This window comes from Strix aluco, chromosome 7, assembly GCF_031877795.1.
Source record: "Strix aluco isolate bStrAlu1 chromosome 7, bStrAlu1.hap1, whole genome shotgun sequence".
Classification (NCBI taxonomy): domain Eukaryota; kingdom Metazoa; phylum Chordata; class Aves; order Strigiformes; family Strigidae; genus Strix; species Strix aluco.
In genome coordinates this window covers 25,575,456-25,591,979 of record NC_133937.1, presented here as the reverse complement: position 1 = coordinate 25,591,979, position 16,524 = coordinate 25,575,456, and the positions used below count along the sequence as shown (strand labels likewise).

Below are 16,524 nucleotides of genomic sequence, written 5' to 3'. Positions count from 1 at the left end.
AAGCAGCTCTTTTCTCACAGGACCCCATGGGCTGTAAGGTCACGCAGGCACGTGCCACTCGCCATGAGCTGCACACACCAGGGTTTGGAGCGCAGGACACAAAGTTTCTCCATGGGAGAGAGAAATCACTTTGAGTGCCCGTGGACCAGCGTCACCCTGGCAGGCAGGGATGGCAGCAGAGAAACAGCATATAGCTTGGAGAGCAGGCACACTCATTACAGCTCCTTCAGACCAGTGTGGGGGTCTGGTGAGCCCCCACCATCCTGTCACCAGGGCTGTTCAAACCCTAGGTGTTACCTACCTTCCCTTTCATTTGAGATGGCATTTCTGCCATCCTCTCCATCAGATTGTATGCTACAGTCTCACTCCCAGGGTTGCCGTCAGTCAAACTGCAGCTCCAGCAACACAGAGCTGCCAGACCACCCTGGCCGTGCAACTCAGCTCTTCCGACCCCTCTTCCCTGGGACCCGGCTGCGGCGCACGAAGGGCAAACACAGCAGTAGGACTTCCCTTTCTCTAAGAGCTTCTTGGCTCTCATCCCTGTTGTTTTCCTTACTCAGCCCGCTCCTCCCGGCACTAATAGATTTCCTGCTGATCAAGGCTACTACAACATTTTGTAACTCCCCTTGCGCTGCTTTCACCGCACCGTACCGAATGTGGGGGCTCCAGCAAGCGATGCGCTCACGCGGCATTGCCGTCAGCCGTGGTGTGGGCGCACGGGCTGCTCCCCCACTTTGGTCGGCAGGAGGGATGCTGGTGTTGCAGATGGTTCAACCAGCTTTATGGTCTCTTTGTGCTGCTGCAGTAGAGCTAAGAATCTGGCCCTGACTCCCTCCCCGCCTCGCCAGGGACTGCATCAGTGTGCTGTTTATTGTTTCTGCCAGATCATTCATGCAGATGTTAATGAATTCTAGACCCAGCTTTGCTCCCAGCAGAGTCCCTTCCACACCTCCCCCTGCCCAGCCCTCTGCACTGGAGTTTCTGTTTACAGTCCTGCAGGGAATTTCCCCTCTGCTGCACGGTCTTCGAGCCACAAAGTCCCAATTCCTGCTGCCAGCAGGCTCCCACACCTCCCTGGTTCCTGTAGCTGTCCAATGTCACCTCCAGGTGTCTGCGTCCCCCACTGTCACCATTTCTTCTCCACCTCTGGCCTCCCCAAACTAGAGACATGCCAATTCTCCTAGGAGGGAGCCAAGGGCTTGGCCAGTGAAGAAAGTTGCTACAGGTTCTTCCTCTGCACAGATGGAGAGAGCACAGGGAAAAGAAGTCACCAAATGGGAAGAGCAAAGCAATTTGTCCAGAAGGACTCTGAGACAATATCTACACTGGTAAGGAGTGCCAGGATCTACCTCCTGGCCCTGCAGCCCACAGGAATGCAGGAGCCTGCATCCACACCACTGCATTATCTTCACATCCCAACAAGGTGGGCGCCTCAGTCTGCCTATAATTGGGAAATGATGGGAATACTTGGGAGAGTGTTGATCAGCCCAGCCCAAAATCCCACCAGGGATCTCTGCAGAGGTTTAGCAGCACAGATGACCATGTCCCCAGGCCTCTGGTACTGCGGTGGCTGAGCCACACAGATCCTTGCTGTCCTGGCAGCTGTTGGACATCAGGAAGCCAAAGAGCAAGTCTACCTGCTGAAAAGGGCATCAGTCTCAGGATGGGTTTCTGATCTCTTCTTGATCTTCTTGATCACTTACCCTTCCAGGAGAGCAATGACATTCTTTCTGGGCCTCCCAATGTTCGGCCCATAGAGGTTTGCTCTGGAATAAGTGCGGATAAGCTGCAGCAGGCTTCTCAGCTGGATGTAGTCCTTCCCCAGCTGGCTGCCGTTCACTGAGCGGCCAATCAGGGTCCGATAGTTATTGGGCTCTGGGAAAACAAAAATAGACAAGCAAGGCTTGCCAGCTCCGCTCCTTCATCTGCGCTTCCGGAGAGACACACATAGCTCATGCTGTCGCACAGCTTGAGCTCCACAGAGCTGCCTGCCTACTCTGCGGAGCAGCAGAAGGAGCCTCTGAGGAGTCGATGAGGGCCATTGTTTGCTCTTCTGTGCCAGCATTCCTCCTGCACCCCTTTTTCTGTGTGCTGGGTGAAGCACCTGCACCTTGGTGTCATGCTCCTCGCCTCGTAGGGTCCCCCACTTCTCCTGGTGCTGCAGCCACCCTACAAGCCCATACAGCTGCTGGTCTGGCCACCCCAGGACTGGCTGTGCCCAGCAGCCAGGGCAGAAACATTTCATGTGCTTAATACCAACTGATGGAAACGTCTAGCTAAGGGGCTAACACATGCCAGGTCCATCTTAAAGGTGGTGCTGCCTTATAGCAGCAACCTTTAAATCCCTCTGAAACCACATTGGCAAAGCATCCCGAGATCTGCAAATATCCTCTTCCAAAAGGGAATACCTTTCTGCTACAGAGAGCTCCATTCCTGTGGCTCTCCTGTTCTCACACTCACCATTGCCCAGCTCCCAGGAGATGTTGTACTTCTTGCTGGCACTGTACTTCAGCAGGCTGAGAGCATTGGAGCTGTTCCAAGAGTTGTTGGGATTTCGGCGCAAAGCATTCAGTGCAAAGATCAGGTGAAGGCCAGAGCAGTCAGCAAAGTTATAGAGTTTGTCTAGAGACCTGGCTGGGAAGAAACAAAAACCAGTTTGTAATTCAAATGAAAGCTAGTTCCAGGGAGGTTCAAATGATCCTGCTGTCCATCAGACCTTGCCTTCTGTGTAGGATGAGCCAGGGTCAAATGCCATCCCCACGACATCTGTAACTACAGAAATGCACCTGACCTTTGAAACTGGGATAGGATTCCAGTTATGGGCTCATCTCCTTCCAGCATGAAACTTGGATGCCCTCCACCACTGTGTCAAGAGCTAGGGGCCATGTTACCAGAGACAAGTGACTTTATAACATCTCTTTTCATCTGCTCTTGGCAAGGGAAGTTCAGCCTTTCCTGTGCTTATTCTGCCTTGCATCCCTTTCAGAGAAGATCCCTGCAGTGCCTGGGGTGCAGAGGAGGAAATCACCACCCCAGGGTTGCCAGCTCACAGCTGCCTCTCCTGCATGCCACCACAGCCTGCTCTCTGCTCCCACAGTCCCCTCTGCAGTAACCAAGCCCCAGCAATAATCATGTAGAACCTCCAAGGTGTGCACCACACAACCAGCTAACCTCCACTCTGCACGCAAAGAGAGGAGCTTCATGCCACCCCTTGAGCTTGGGGACAGAGGAGGACTCCCTGTCTGGTGACAGTCTGGCCAAGCCCCACAGCCGGGGTGGTCCTCCTGGGGTGCTGGGGTCTTTGTGGGATTCGTCTCCTACCTGCTGGCCCCAAAGCTCCCCAGCTGGCATCTCGCCTGATGTACTGTGGCCTTGATGAGCAATGGGGCACCAGCCAGCAGAAAGAGCTGATCAGGGAGGATTGGCATTAGCACAGGGCATTGCTAGGAGAGCCAAAACACTTAATGTCTTTTTTTTGCTTCAATCTTCACTAAAAACTCAAAAGCAATCAAATGCCTGATGAAGCTAATGCTAGTGGTAGCAAGATACAAACTCATGCGACAGCGAGAGGAGATTTGGTTAGAGAGTAATTAGATAACTGTGGTGTTTTCAATCATCCCTGCCTGTTGAACTGCATCCCAGGACACTCGGCGAGCTTCCTGAAGCAGCCTTGGAGATGCAACCACTTAACTGCGAGGAGCCACCGGGGATGGGGAGGTTCCAGGGGGCTGGGAGGGCAGACCGAGGGCTCCGCTTTTAGAAGAGGGGAAGGAGGCACTGGGGAATTACAGAGTAGGCAGACCGGCTTCAGGTCCCAGAAAAATACTTGGACAAATAATCAAGCTGCTTGTCAGCACTTACAAAATATAAGGAGATGATCAACAGCCACAGGAATGTGTCAAGAACAAATCACACTGAAGCAATCTACTGACAGGAGAGCAGGGTTTGCAGGCAGTAAAGCAGCCGTTTAAGTCTTATACCTTGATAGTTTTTTAGGCTTTTGACACGATTGCACATGATGTTCTCTCCAGAAAGTGAGGTAACCCTGATCTAGACTGAACTGCAGTGAGAAATATGCACACCAAGAGCATCTACCAGTAATTTGCTCTTAAACTGAAGGGTCTAGGCAGCCTGCTCTGGGTCTTTTTATATGTTTCCAATAAAGAGGGGTATAAAGGAGCAGAGGATACATACATCAGACTTGCCACGGCATTAAGGTGATAGCATGCACCACCATGGCCAAGGGAGCTGAAGGGGTTGGAGAAGAGGCGACCACATGCTCAGGGAATTGCTCTAAGCCCAGGGGTGATACTCTGAGACTCCCCGTACCCTCACTGCCCAACCAAGGGGCAAGTGAGATGGTGACAGCTGGGAGCTACTTGCTCCAGTCAGGATAAGCTGCTCACAGCCTGTATGTCTATGTTTATTCTGTCGCCTTTCCTGGTCACTGAAAGCCTTGGTGAATACAGAGCCAGCTCTGAGGTCTGAGAAGAATAAACTTATTTTTAAAGTACTGTTTTAAGGAGGGTCAAGGAAATAAGCTAACTGAATACCTAATGTTTAACGGAATGCAGCAAAGTCATGCAAAGGAGAAGAAAGGAAAAATGTGGAAAAGAAATTCCTAATCCCTTTCACAACCTTTTTTTTTTAAATGCTACTGGTCGTTTGAGTGAAAAGTAGCTGAATTAGATTAATCTAATGTATTCATTTCACTGGTTCAGGCACATTAGCTGTTTTTCTGGATGTTTAGTGAATTAGAGACAGATACAGTTACTTAATACTCATTTACTTCAGACCTCCAGGCAAAAAGCTGCACTTGAAATGACACTCCTATAAAGAGGGTAAGACAGACACCTAAATGACAATATGAAGATAGCAAAAAGGTGTTACCTGCAGTTCCCTTGCTAGAAATGAAACGTTTTTGCTGGTGCAAAACAGCTGTAGTTCTTAAATACTACAGGAGGGGATTTGGTTCATGTTTAGGAGCCTCTGCAGAGGACTGGGAATTGATTTTCCATGCATCCACCAGAGGAAACAAGCCGTCTGTTTATCCCAAGTGCAGGGCCTGCCACTGTGAAATTATATTTTTCCCATGACACTTATTTAGTTTCTGTGCGCCTGGACAGAGAGATGCCACGTGTACTTCATGTTCTGCCATGACTTTCCAAACTGGAAACCTCAGCGATCAGGGGAGAGAGCTAAGAGAAACACACAGATGTCTGGGGGTTGCTCCTGAACATTTCCAGTGGTCTCCCAGCATACAAACCTTGTTGCAGACTGCAACAAGGCCACAAAGAGCAGAAAACTACTAATAAACCTATCTCTGCATCAAACCAGATTGTTAATAAGGGCACTCTCGGTATCAAGAGTATCAGATATCAAGTCCACTTATCTCCTTCATCCTTGGCAGCTGTCTTGGGATAGTGTGAACCTGGAAGCACCAGTCTCTCCAGTGACTCTAGCAGAGCCTTGACCAGTTTGCACAAGATGCCCAACCGTTAGTGGTTAAAGGGCCTGTCTGACCCCTCCTGAGCTGACTGCCTTAAACTGGATGTCTCTGTTGCAGACAGCTGCAGTTAGATGAGAACAGTACTGTCATGGGTGTCTAAAGCACAAAAAGAAGCATATTTAGAAGACCTCAAGTGATGTCCAGCCCTCCATAAGTACAAACAGGGCCAAAAGAGAATGCTATAAATATTTTACTGCCATGACTAGGGATGGCCACATTACTTCTGAGTAATGAGAACATGAAGAATCGCAGTATTATTAACAGCTGGCTAAAACTCACTTTGAATTCTGGATAATTGCACTGTTCTTCATCAAATACAGAAAATCTTGCAGGAATTTAACCTCTTCCCAGCTAACAGATCATTAGGCAAGGCTTTCACAAAGCATTTCAATAGAAAAAGCCATTGTCATACCAGAATGAATCTTAATAGAGCAGAACTAGATTTATAAGACATTCTCTCTGCCCCTTCTCCCCCTCTGCCTGGTGCAGACACACACACTCAGCATTCACATGCCACTGAGCTCAGGGAGAAGGAATAAAACAAAACAAGAAAAAAAAAGAGAATAAAAAAAGTGCGAGGATACTGAGAGTCAGCTTCTGCCACTTACTAACGCTCACGTAGTTGGAGCGAGGCTAACCAAGGCAACAAAGCTACGTGCTCTGTTCCCTCACACCCAGCGGCAGTGCTTGCTGGCAGGTTTCAGCAGGGATGGGCGCCTGTCTTGGTGGGTTTGGGACTAACAGCAGCCAGTAGGTAGAGACAGAGGCCCCATGGCCCTGGCACAAAAAAGAAATCAGGAGATATTTGGGCTTTCTCAACCTTTTACATCCTCAGTTGCAGAGGCTTGAACGCATCTGGAGAGTGAATACTGCCCGACGATGCATGGCTGGGTGGCCGCCAGTGAAGATCTGCTCGCAATCCTGCTCTCAACTGAAGCTCTGCACAGGAATTAAAGATTTTGGCTGTTTGCATGGATCTCTCACCCTGGACAGAGGGATAAAAACAATTTCAAAATGCAGGAGAAGGTGTCTGTGAGGCCACAAATGGCGGTGGGGTTCATGGGACAAGTACGTTCTTTGGGATCCTTTCCCATTTTTCTCCTTTTTATACGAGGCTAAATTTTAAAGTTCTCTGAAAGATGGATGGCACTTAACTCTGTGGCATGCCAACACAAAATCTGAGGCACATTAAAACGTCTCTGGCAGTTTAAAATAATTGGAAAGACTTTCTAGTTGTAGTTACTGAATTAAACATTATACTAGAGACTTTATAAAGAACATAGTATTGACTGCCATTTGGTAAGAGGGACAGTTCAACAATCTCCGGGTTTGAAAGTCTTCCATGTTTTTTATTCTGCTTCAGGAATTTTGCTTTGGCAGGATTTAACACAAAGAGTGGAAATTCATGTGCACGCTGAGATGGAGGCTGAAATCAGCCAGTGGGCTGAGGGGTGGCGGGGCATGGCATGGTGTGCCGGGGGCTTTCGTAACTCTGGGAAGACAACCAGGAGGACAGGAAAGAAGAGCCTGTTCTCCCTCTGTCCCCACCATTCACCACGTCTGTCTCTTGCACGTACAGCTCATGCCAGTGCTGAGGAGGACAGGGTGAGAGCTGAGCACAGGGCGGGCAGCACACACCACACTCCCCAAATCTGCAGGTTAGCTGAGAGACCAAGCAAATGCACAACAGATGAACCCTTCTGTTGATAAAGCAAAGAAATGAAGTTCTAGAAATATCGATTTCAACTAATCATGGGTATTGCTCGATTCTGCATTCCCCATAAATTTTGAGCAATGCCTGGAGTGTCCCTGCAAAGAGCTCCTAGTGCCAGCACCAAAGCCAGCAGCATCCCCTGCCCCTCAAACACCCCGCAGGAGATAGCATAGAGAAGGGGTTGGGAAAGACCTGGCAAAGAGCAAACAGAAGCCCAAAGAGAGCTTTACAGTGAGGGGGTAGAAAGGGCAGTACAGAGCGTTCAGACAAGAGATGAGTAAGATGGCTGGCGAGAACAATGAATGGAAAAAGAAAGGTATTCCTGCTTGTAGAAGAACAAGTGGGTACATGGAAAATTTATTTACAAACAAATTGCCACCATAGTCAGCTGAATCCCATTTGCACTGGCTCTCTTGGGCTGAAAATCCTCATAAAACCACATGTGTGTGGCAAGGACTTAATGTTTTCTTAGCAAATAAATATGAATCAGAAGATGTGCAACAGGCAATCAGAGTAACTCCAGACCCATGGGACAGGTCTGCAAAACTGTCTTGAAATCTCCCCATGGATTCCATCCCCAGTCACAGTAGGGTTTCAGAAACCAGAAGCCCCCATCCATAATTTGCACAGTTAGAGCACCAAAGAGTAACCTTTACCACCACGGCAAGTTCAGAGGAAAAGCAATATCCCACACTGTCCGTATGCACTATAACATCCAGCTTGATCCACTGGATCATGGGAAGATTTTCCTATTCTAGCTGCATGCTAAACCAGTCCTTCAAAGTTGCTGCTTAATGAGAATTTTAAGATTTCGAGGCTACCAAGAAACCCACACAGTTGCTGGAAATTGCATTCTAATGATGACCATCCCAGCTGGAAAGCTGTTTGGTTTTAATTCAGTCTTCTGAAGCATTTTGCTATGCAGTAAAACCACACTATGTAAAGATGCTGAAGAATTCCCAGGCAAAGTTGCCGGCAGGAGGGAAAAGTTTGCTTGCCTCAGACACGCGTTTCACCTGAAATGCTCCCTCTACCTGGTCAGGCTTCCGATTTCCCTCAAAGAGGATGGAGGTGTGTAGAACCGTCCCTTGCTCTCATTTACTTCCCAGGCTTCCTTATTGCTCTATGGGACAGCAAAGGCTGGGGCGTGCTGCGCGTGGGAAGCGCTTCCCAAGGCAAGGTACAGTGTTGGAGGTCTGCTCTGAGTGACAAGAAGTGCTTTGGCAGAGCCTAACAGTGCTATAGAAAAGGGATCTAGTTTAATCCCATCTGAAGAATACCTGAAAGTTGGAGGAACTGGCTTTAATACTGCCAGCCAGTAAAGAAATGCTGCACACTGTGTGTTAATGAGAACCTGGATTTTATATCCAGCTGGATGACAGATGGGGGATCTGGTGTTATTCCCCCCGGAGTATCAAGGGGGCCTTGTTCCAAGGGAATTGTTGTCATCATCCATGGTCTTTAAGCAGCTGAACATCGACCCTCAATATTCATTCAAGTCTTTAACTAGATTTTTCATTTCACTGCCAATGCAGAGGTGATTATGCTGACCACGTGAGCTAGGTTTAGGCCTTAACACCACCATACAGAAATAGCAGTCTGGGGGCTTGGTGTCAATCTTTCGCCAATAAGGAGCTTGGCCGGCAGCCATGGATTGTGGGCTGAGTTCCCAGCTGGCATATAACTTGGAAGACAACCACGAGGTCTGGGTTCAATATCCAATTGCTAAGGAGTCTGGCTGACAGCCTCATTTTGTGGAATGAATCCCAAATTAATATAATGCTTTTGATACCAGACAAGGGGCATGGCCCACTTCCAAATGCTGTAAGGGCTCAGATAAAAGCCGTAGGCATTGGGTTCAGTGTGTAAATGGTATCAAGGTCGGATAACAGTCAGGATTGCGCTTAATCCTCAGATGGTGAGAAAAAGGAATGAGCCCTGAGCTCTGCCCTCATGCAAAAAAAAGAGCTCAAACGAGCAGAATAGCTCTGTTTTCAATCCTCGTGTGGTAAAGAGTGCACAGGACAGTAATGGTTTCTAGAAACAAGTGTAAATTGTCATGGAGCTTCAGAAGAGATGTGGGATCTGGGTTCAATCTCCAAATGCTGTAAAGCTCAGATAATGGCCAGAGGGGCAATTTCCAAACCCTGGTGCTTGGGAGGGGACCAAGATCACATTACAGCTAAGAAAGCTGTTTTCTTCTGCTGCATAACTTAAGACATTTTCCCTTTTGGATCAGGATGAATCCAGCATCTTCTAAAATTTCAGAGGCAAATGGAGGTGGGTGGGTAGAGACTACAGGTCTGAGCAAAGCAAAAGAACAGAGCAAGAGAAAATAAGACTGTGAGCACCACCTGCTCTTGCACACCTTGTTGGCCACCCCAGATCACTGGGCTTTAGCCACAGAAATTGCTCCAGAGAAAACACGGGTACAGTTCATCAGCATCCTCACTCCTCTGCAGTGCCTGAACCACTGGCTGTCCTCAGGGCCTCTGTGGGAGGCAGCTCATCCCACCGAGAGATGGTGACAGCCTGCATTGCAGTTACTTCTCACGGACACCGCTTGCCCAAGGGATTGGTGTGAAACAGCGTGCGCAGCAATAACTCACTGCCGCTCTCATAACTCATTTGTGGAGTAGCCTCCTGATGTAGCTAGGTTAGTTTACTTGAAGTCATTCCACTTTGTATAAAGGAATGCAAATAAAATGTGTATAAAATGTTCAAATACTACTTTGAGTGGGCATTTAAAGTTGGTCTGTTACATAGGAAACCCTTCCTGGACGATGTTTTATCAAAAGCGATATTGATCCTGTGAAAAGCTTCAATTTGATAAATTGGCACTATCTCCCTTCCCTTGAGGAAATTCTTTAAAATCTAAATCTGGTCCCTGGTACTCTCAGCTTTAGTTCTAAAGTCCAAATAGGATGGACCACAGAGGACAGGGCCTGATCGCTGTGAGTGCTGCTATAAGATGTGGTTTGTCAGTCTGACCTCTCGCTAGCCACTTTTGAGCAGCAACTACAGACACGGTGTAAAAAAAACCAAAACCACCTTCTCAGGGCAGCAACTACCCATTCCTAACAACCAAGGATGCTGAAGACAAGCCCTGTCAGCACCATCCCCTGCAAGGGCAGTGGGCGGACCCCAACATTTTGCTCCTTACCCTGTGCAAAACTGTGACGCTGGGGACAGGTTACAGCCCATGCCACAAAGCCACCTTCCTCCGGGCTTTACCTAGGCACGTGGAGGGAGTGAACCCTCCAGGCTTAGAAACATGGCTGCAGATATAACCCAGCTCTGCTGCCAGACCGTTTGCTGACAGAATGACTGTTTTATATGGCTATAAGAGCAGCTATAAGCGCAGCTGTCTGAAAAGCAACAAAATCTATGATGTGTGTTTCTAAATCCAATGACAGCTGGCAGTGCTGCGCTGCAGCTCATTCCTTCTTTTACACAGTTTAGCTAAAACACTTCTCTGCAATCGCCCTGATTTATCAACAAACAGCAGTTTCTGGAACAATTTAAAAGCATTCCCAAATAGGCAAGAAGTGGTCAGCTCTTCAAGCACTCAGCGATCTGTGAGCTCCCAAATAGGCAGGCAGCTGGAGATGGATGGGGACGGCTGATGACAGCACCAAATGCCCTCCCTGGCCACCTCACAGGGAGGACAGGGCTGTGGATCACATTGGGATGGGGGGCTTTGAGGCAGGGGTACCTGGGCAGCTGCAGAGCATTACCCATGGGTGGGAGGAATGTGATTTATACGGTTTAAAGCTGGCTTCAGGCACAAAAGTGAGCCACTTCTGCGCTGCCAGGGAGGGGAAGTAACTTGGTCTCTGCATGGTGCTGCTCCTCAGTTGAGGAAGCCACATGGAGGTGGATCTCCTCCTGCGACCGAGTCTCACCTACCAGCATGGGAAGCTCCATGCAGCCCAAACCCACACAGGTGTGTAGAAGGTAATGCTGTAGCTTGCTGTACAGCTGTACACTAACATGAGGCAGAGTGAGAAGACACAAGGGCAGGTACCATGCCTGTCCCCATCCTCGCCTCCTTCTGCCAGCTGCAGGGCAGACAACACCAGCCATCAAGGCGACCCACTCCCCTGTGCATCACTTGCTGCTCAGGCAAGTTGCATCCACATCATTCTTTCAAAGTGCCACAGTGCAAGGCAGAGGTTTTCTTTATAAATACTTTTCCTTGACAGCACCTGAAGTGCTAACACTGCAACAAGAGAATGGATGTTTTCAGCACTTTCCTCCAAAAAGTGAGCTGGACAGCACAGGCTGAGCAACACCCTGCGCACATGCTGCGTGGCTAAACTGAAATGAAAGATGTACAGGTATGAAGCATGTTTTTAACATGTTCATTTAATCCCAGTAAAATGCTTGACGCAGGTAAGCCGTGAACCTAGCTCACCAATTCCCTTCAGCATGGCCAGCAGCTCCCATACTCTGTTTTTGCTGCCTGAACTGCTGTCATGTGGCAGACACACAGCTTGATTCAGAAGAGCCTCGGGCAGGGATGTGAGCCAGACCCACCCGAGAGCATCCCTGGAGCCGAAGAAGGTGTGGCACCTTGTACTGGACCTCTCTACTTCCCGCCCCCCGGGTCTCCTGTTGCCCTGGAGGAGAGTGACACTGATCAGTCATGCTAGGAAGCTGAAATACCACATCGGGAACAAATTCAAACTAAGGACTTCAGCGTTGCCAAACCCCAACATTCAAAAATCATGAGTCAAACTCCCAAAAATCATGGGACTGGCTCTAGAAACCCAGTTTTAACATAATTTTCATTGTCTGCTGTTTTCAAAAATTTTGGGTGCCTTTATAGGACATTTTAAAGCTCTTCTACTACCAGGAGAGCTAAAGTCTGACTTGTTTTTATTTTTCCTTTTAACAGCAGTTGATGTGCAGCAAAAAAACCTGTTTTATTTTACAAGTTGTTTGGGTTGGCCTTGCCTCCCCATGGGTGGGGGCTGCAGCCGGGTGGCCAGGGATGGCAGGGACATATCTGACACCCCTTGCCAGCGGGCACTGCCACAGAGATGCTCTGCCATTAAGCAAGGATCTGCCCATCTCCTCTTACAATCCCTAGCTATTTGGGGGGTAAACCCAGAATCCACAAAAATCAGGTGCTTCATTTTACGGGTCTGAGTCAACGTTTCCTATCGTGCAAGGAGCCACAGTCATGGTGTGCCTCTGAAAACTGCCAATCCCCGTCCCAGCCCATCCTCTCCTGCCGGCTGACCCCATTCTCACCATTGGCCGTCCCTGGCTGTTCCCGCTTGGCGGAGCAGCTGATTTCCCTGGGAGGAAGAGGGAGTGACTGGGGCTCTTTGCACACTTTGTGAGCTGGGCATCTGGTATTTTTCAAAACTCTAAAACATTTTAACTGAAAACTGTCCTAAAAAAAAAAACCCAACCAAAAAACAACGCATAAAACCGGAAATGTTTCAATCTGAAATCCTTAATTAAAACCACACTCTTTAGTACATAAAGAAGGAAGTTAAAACAGAAATGTACTTTTGCACATTACAGACAGCATTATAATAAACACAAAGCACTGCCAAGAAAGAGGCATTTTCAAGGCTAAAGTAGATGCCTCCAGCTGCACTCAAATAATGTCAGAGGGCTGGTCCACACTGCCGAGTGTCATTGCATTTGAACGCAATAGCAAACAACCAAGCTAGGCAGATGAAGAAGACAGCAATTATTGGTGCAGACCGTTAGCGCTGCAGCAAGGACCACAATCCGCTGGGGTCTGTGAACTCCACTGACTTCCCACAGATCCCAGACCCTGGTCTTAATCTGTAAAATATTTGAAGGAACTGGCCCTGGCTCTTCCTGCTCCTCTGGGCTCGCAGATACGGCTCAGCTGGAGGGACCCGGTTTGGCAGGAGCTCTCCCCAGCTAATCTTTGGGGGAATCTTGTACCAAAGCACACAGGGTGGAGTCTGAACCTGATTTTGGAGGCACAGATGAATGGCTGGAAAAGGCAAGCATCATTAGCCTGATGTCCTGCATCACGCAGCCTGGGACACACACAAGGAGTGCAGGAGTCAAACCCAGTGCCTCAGCAGGACAGATCACATCTTTTGTAAAGGTATCCACTGCCAGCTTAGAATTTGCTGTAAGTATGGAAATCAGCCTATCCCCATGTAAAATTTTGCAGTTATTTAACCTCCATGTTCAAAACATGCACCTGTCTTCTAATCCAAACTTACCTGTTTTGGCCTTCTAATGACTGAATCTTGCTATACCCCTGCCTGCTAAGTTTTTTGTTTCTGGCAGATAGCTCAAGATTAAGATCAAGCCTCCTCTAAATACACTTTCATTAAGCAGCATTTGTTTCAGGTCTTCAGTGTTTTCACAGTAATGCAAGTTGTTCCAAGCTTCCAATAATTCTGCAGCTCTTTGCTGTCCTACAAGTCTTACCAGGCTATATCAACAAACCAATGCTACATGCAACATTTAGGATCTCATAAAAAAATACTGATGTGCTGACGGAGGATAGGTGTGCTCAGACTCCTGCTCCTCCACACCAGCCACGGAGCCATGCTCGAGTACCTGCTGCCAACAGCCCAGCGCTGCTGCCCGGGCGAGATGCAGAGTCTTGTGCAGAGTGAGGATGCTCGAAAAAAGTAGTGTCTGGGTGAAGATGGTTGGTACCTCTCCAACCTAGAGAGGGGTCTGGAAACTAGGTCTCAAGGAAGACACTCACAAAAGCTAATGGGTGCCCTAACACCAACTGAAAGCTTGGGATATGGCTAAGGTAAAGGGAAATTGCAGTAAGCTCAGAGAAAAACTCTGAGTGAGAATAACAGGGCAGCCTTCTGATCATATTATATGTGTGCACATAAAAGCCAGGAGAACAGAGAATAAACAAGACTGCTTTAAAGCCCTCATATACAACTACAGCATTTAGCCTCACACATGCTTCATGGAAAGACATTGTTGGATGACTTGTTTAGGAAACAGAAGAAGAAAATAGGAAGAGTTTTTTTATAACAATAATACTTTGGTGTTCAAATAGACTCTGTGCATGTCCTCAGACAGAGAAAGACACAAGGAGCACAGGAGATGTCCCACAGAGCTCCATTAATCAGAAGTAGGACATGGACGACACCTTTTTGAGCATCTGACTGAAGCAGACAAATACTTGGAGTTGGTAGGAACAGGTAATTTTAATTACCCTGCCATCTGCTAAAGACAGAGCAGGGTAGGTCTTAGACACACCAAGCTGCTGGAATGCATGGGGAAAGTTTCTCTGGAGAAGGGAAAGTAGCAGGGGAGGGGATGTTTATTATTTGGATATTATTGATACAGCAAGTTGATTAATAGCCCAAAACTGGAAGTAAATTTGAGTGCAAGTGGTTACAAAATCATAAAGTTCAGCAATTTAAGGCAGTGAAGGAACAAGAACAACGGATTAAAGATAATGTATTTCAAAAAAAAAGCAAATTTGAACAAATTCAGGGCACAGGTCAAGAGGATCTCTGGGGAAGGGAGTTTAAGACAGCATTTCCCAACCAGTGAGACATGGAGAGACAACAGCTGTGCTGTGGGTCCAGGGGAGAAAGCAGCACAGACAACAGCAGAAAAATACCCTGCAAATACATACAAATAAGAAGAAGAAAGAGGAAAACATCAATCCGTAACTCAGTGCGAAAGAGTAAACAACGTATTGACATAGAGACAGCTCTTTGCTTTAGTTTTCATAGAAACAATTAACTGTGACATGGCTGTTAATTACATTAATTTTAAGTGTGAAACAGAAGCAGACCTGAAGAGAGAACAGATGAAAGACCACTTAGGAAACCTAAACCACAAAAGTACTCAGTTATCACTATGAAATCTGTGTCAGATTGTTTTGTCAAATACAGAAGACTCATACTTATTCAATAAATACATTTTCTGCATTTTCACGCAGAAGTTTGCCATTATCAGCATGTCCTCTTACAATAATGCTGGACTTTGCTGAAATGGTTTTATTGCTGGCATACTATACTGCTTTACTCCTCAGGACACACACACATCCCCGATACCCTCAGCATACCCTCACTGCTTGTCAGCATTTCAGGGGAATGCATCTCCTCCCGCTTCACTGCAATGGAGATATCATCTGAACTACTTTTCCTTATCCTTTTAAGGTGAGCAGGGAAGAACAGGCATGACTCCTTGTAAAGCAAGCACCCGAAGTGGCTCAGGTGAACTCTATAGGATCTTTATACCTTCATCTTCCTGGAGAACAATCCAAAGCCAGCCCAGCCCTGGAGATCAACACAGCAGATATATGGACTTGGATGGGATGGATGTTAAATTTCACAACAGTTACTCTGCAACCACTGCTGCCAGCACAACTCCTCCGCATTACTTAGCACATCCTCGGTCGCTGTGGAGATGGAGAGGGGTCCTCGCACAAGCTGCCAGGACAGTAGCTCCAAATATCTTCCATTAATTGTATCATGCCTAGAGTTGGCTGTCAAAAATGCAGAGAGCCACGTAGGCAGATGAAACAGATGAGAGCGTGGCTCGCTTGTGGTATGTGCGACCCAGCTAAACACACAGCAAAAGGCTCTGCTGTGAGTTACTCCAATCAGCGAATTGATTTACATGTCAGATGTTAGCTCTTTTCCAGAGAGACCCTCTGCATGTTTTTTAATACATCTGTGTACCCAACTGCTGAGTGACCTACAGCACTACCCTCCCTCCTTTTCCCCTCTTAGTACTGGAACACAAATCCTTCAACTGAAAATATATCATATTATGGAGCTAAAAAGTCATATTAAAATCGAGTATATGAGGTGCTGGATTAAGCTAATGGTGTCATTGGCTTGCCTCCTGGGAGAGGGATCTGAGATTTTTGCAATGTACTTGTCAGATTTTTAAACTTACTCTGCTAAACAAATAACCACCGTTAAGCCTCTGAAAGGGCTTCTGCCCCTAGCCAGAGGAGACAGCCTTCTGAGACAATTCTTGGGGATAAAGGTTGGTCTAAAGAAGCAGAATTTCTCAGGGTTTAACTGAATGTATCTCACTGGTTAAGTAAATGGTTATCTTTCTGGATATGGCATAATCTTCACTGAAAAACAAATTAATGGAAAATATTAAAATCAACTTGTTAAAATAAAAACAACTGCTTGGCAATCTCTAATTAAATAATTCCACCTGATAATCCCATCCTCTCCGATCACATATGGGACATGCCCACTGGCTCCCACCTTCGGTAAATGGAAACCATGTGGGCAGCATTAGAAGTGGAAAGTACAAGAAACGGTGAGCCCAGCAAAAGGCAGATGAG

At 47.4% G+C, this 16,524-nt stretch overlaps 1 protein-coding gene across 1 annotated transcript in view; it reads right to left on the bottom strand.

Annotated features, from left to right (window-relative positions):
* HPSE2 (heparanase 2 (inactive)) overlaps nucleotides 1–16,524 on the bottom strand; it is a 129,470-nt gene that overhangs the window by 37,057 nt on the left and 75,889 nt on the right. Inside the window, exons 7-8 of the mRNA XM_074831640.1 lie at nucleotides 2,461–2,634; nucleotides 1,704–1,875 (exon numbers count right to left, since the gene is read on the bottom strand). Of these exons, the coding sequence (XP_074687741.1) occupies nucleotides 1,704–1,875; nucleotides 2,461–2,634 (346 nt within the window). The remainder of the gene's footprint in view (nucleotides 1–1,703; nucleotides 1,876–2,460; nucleotides 2,635–16,524) is intronic.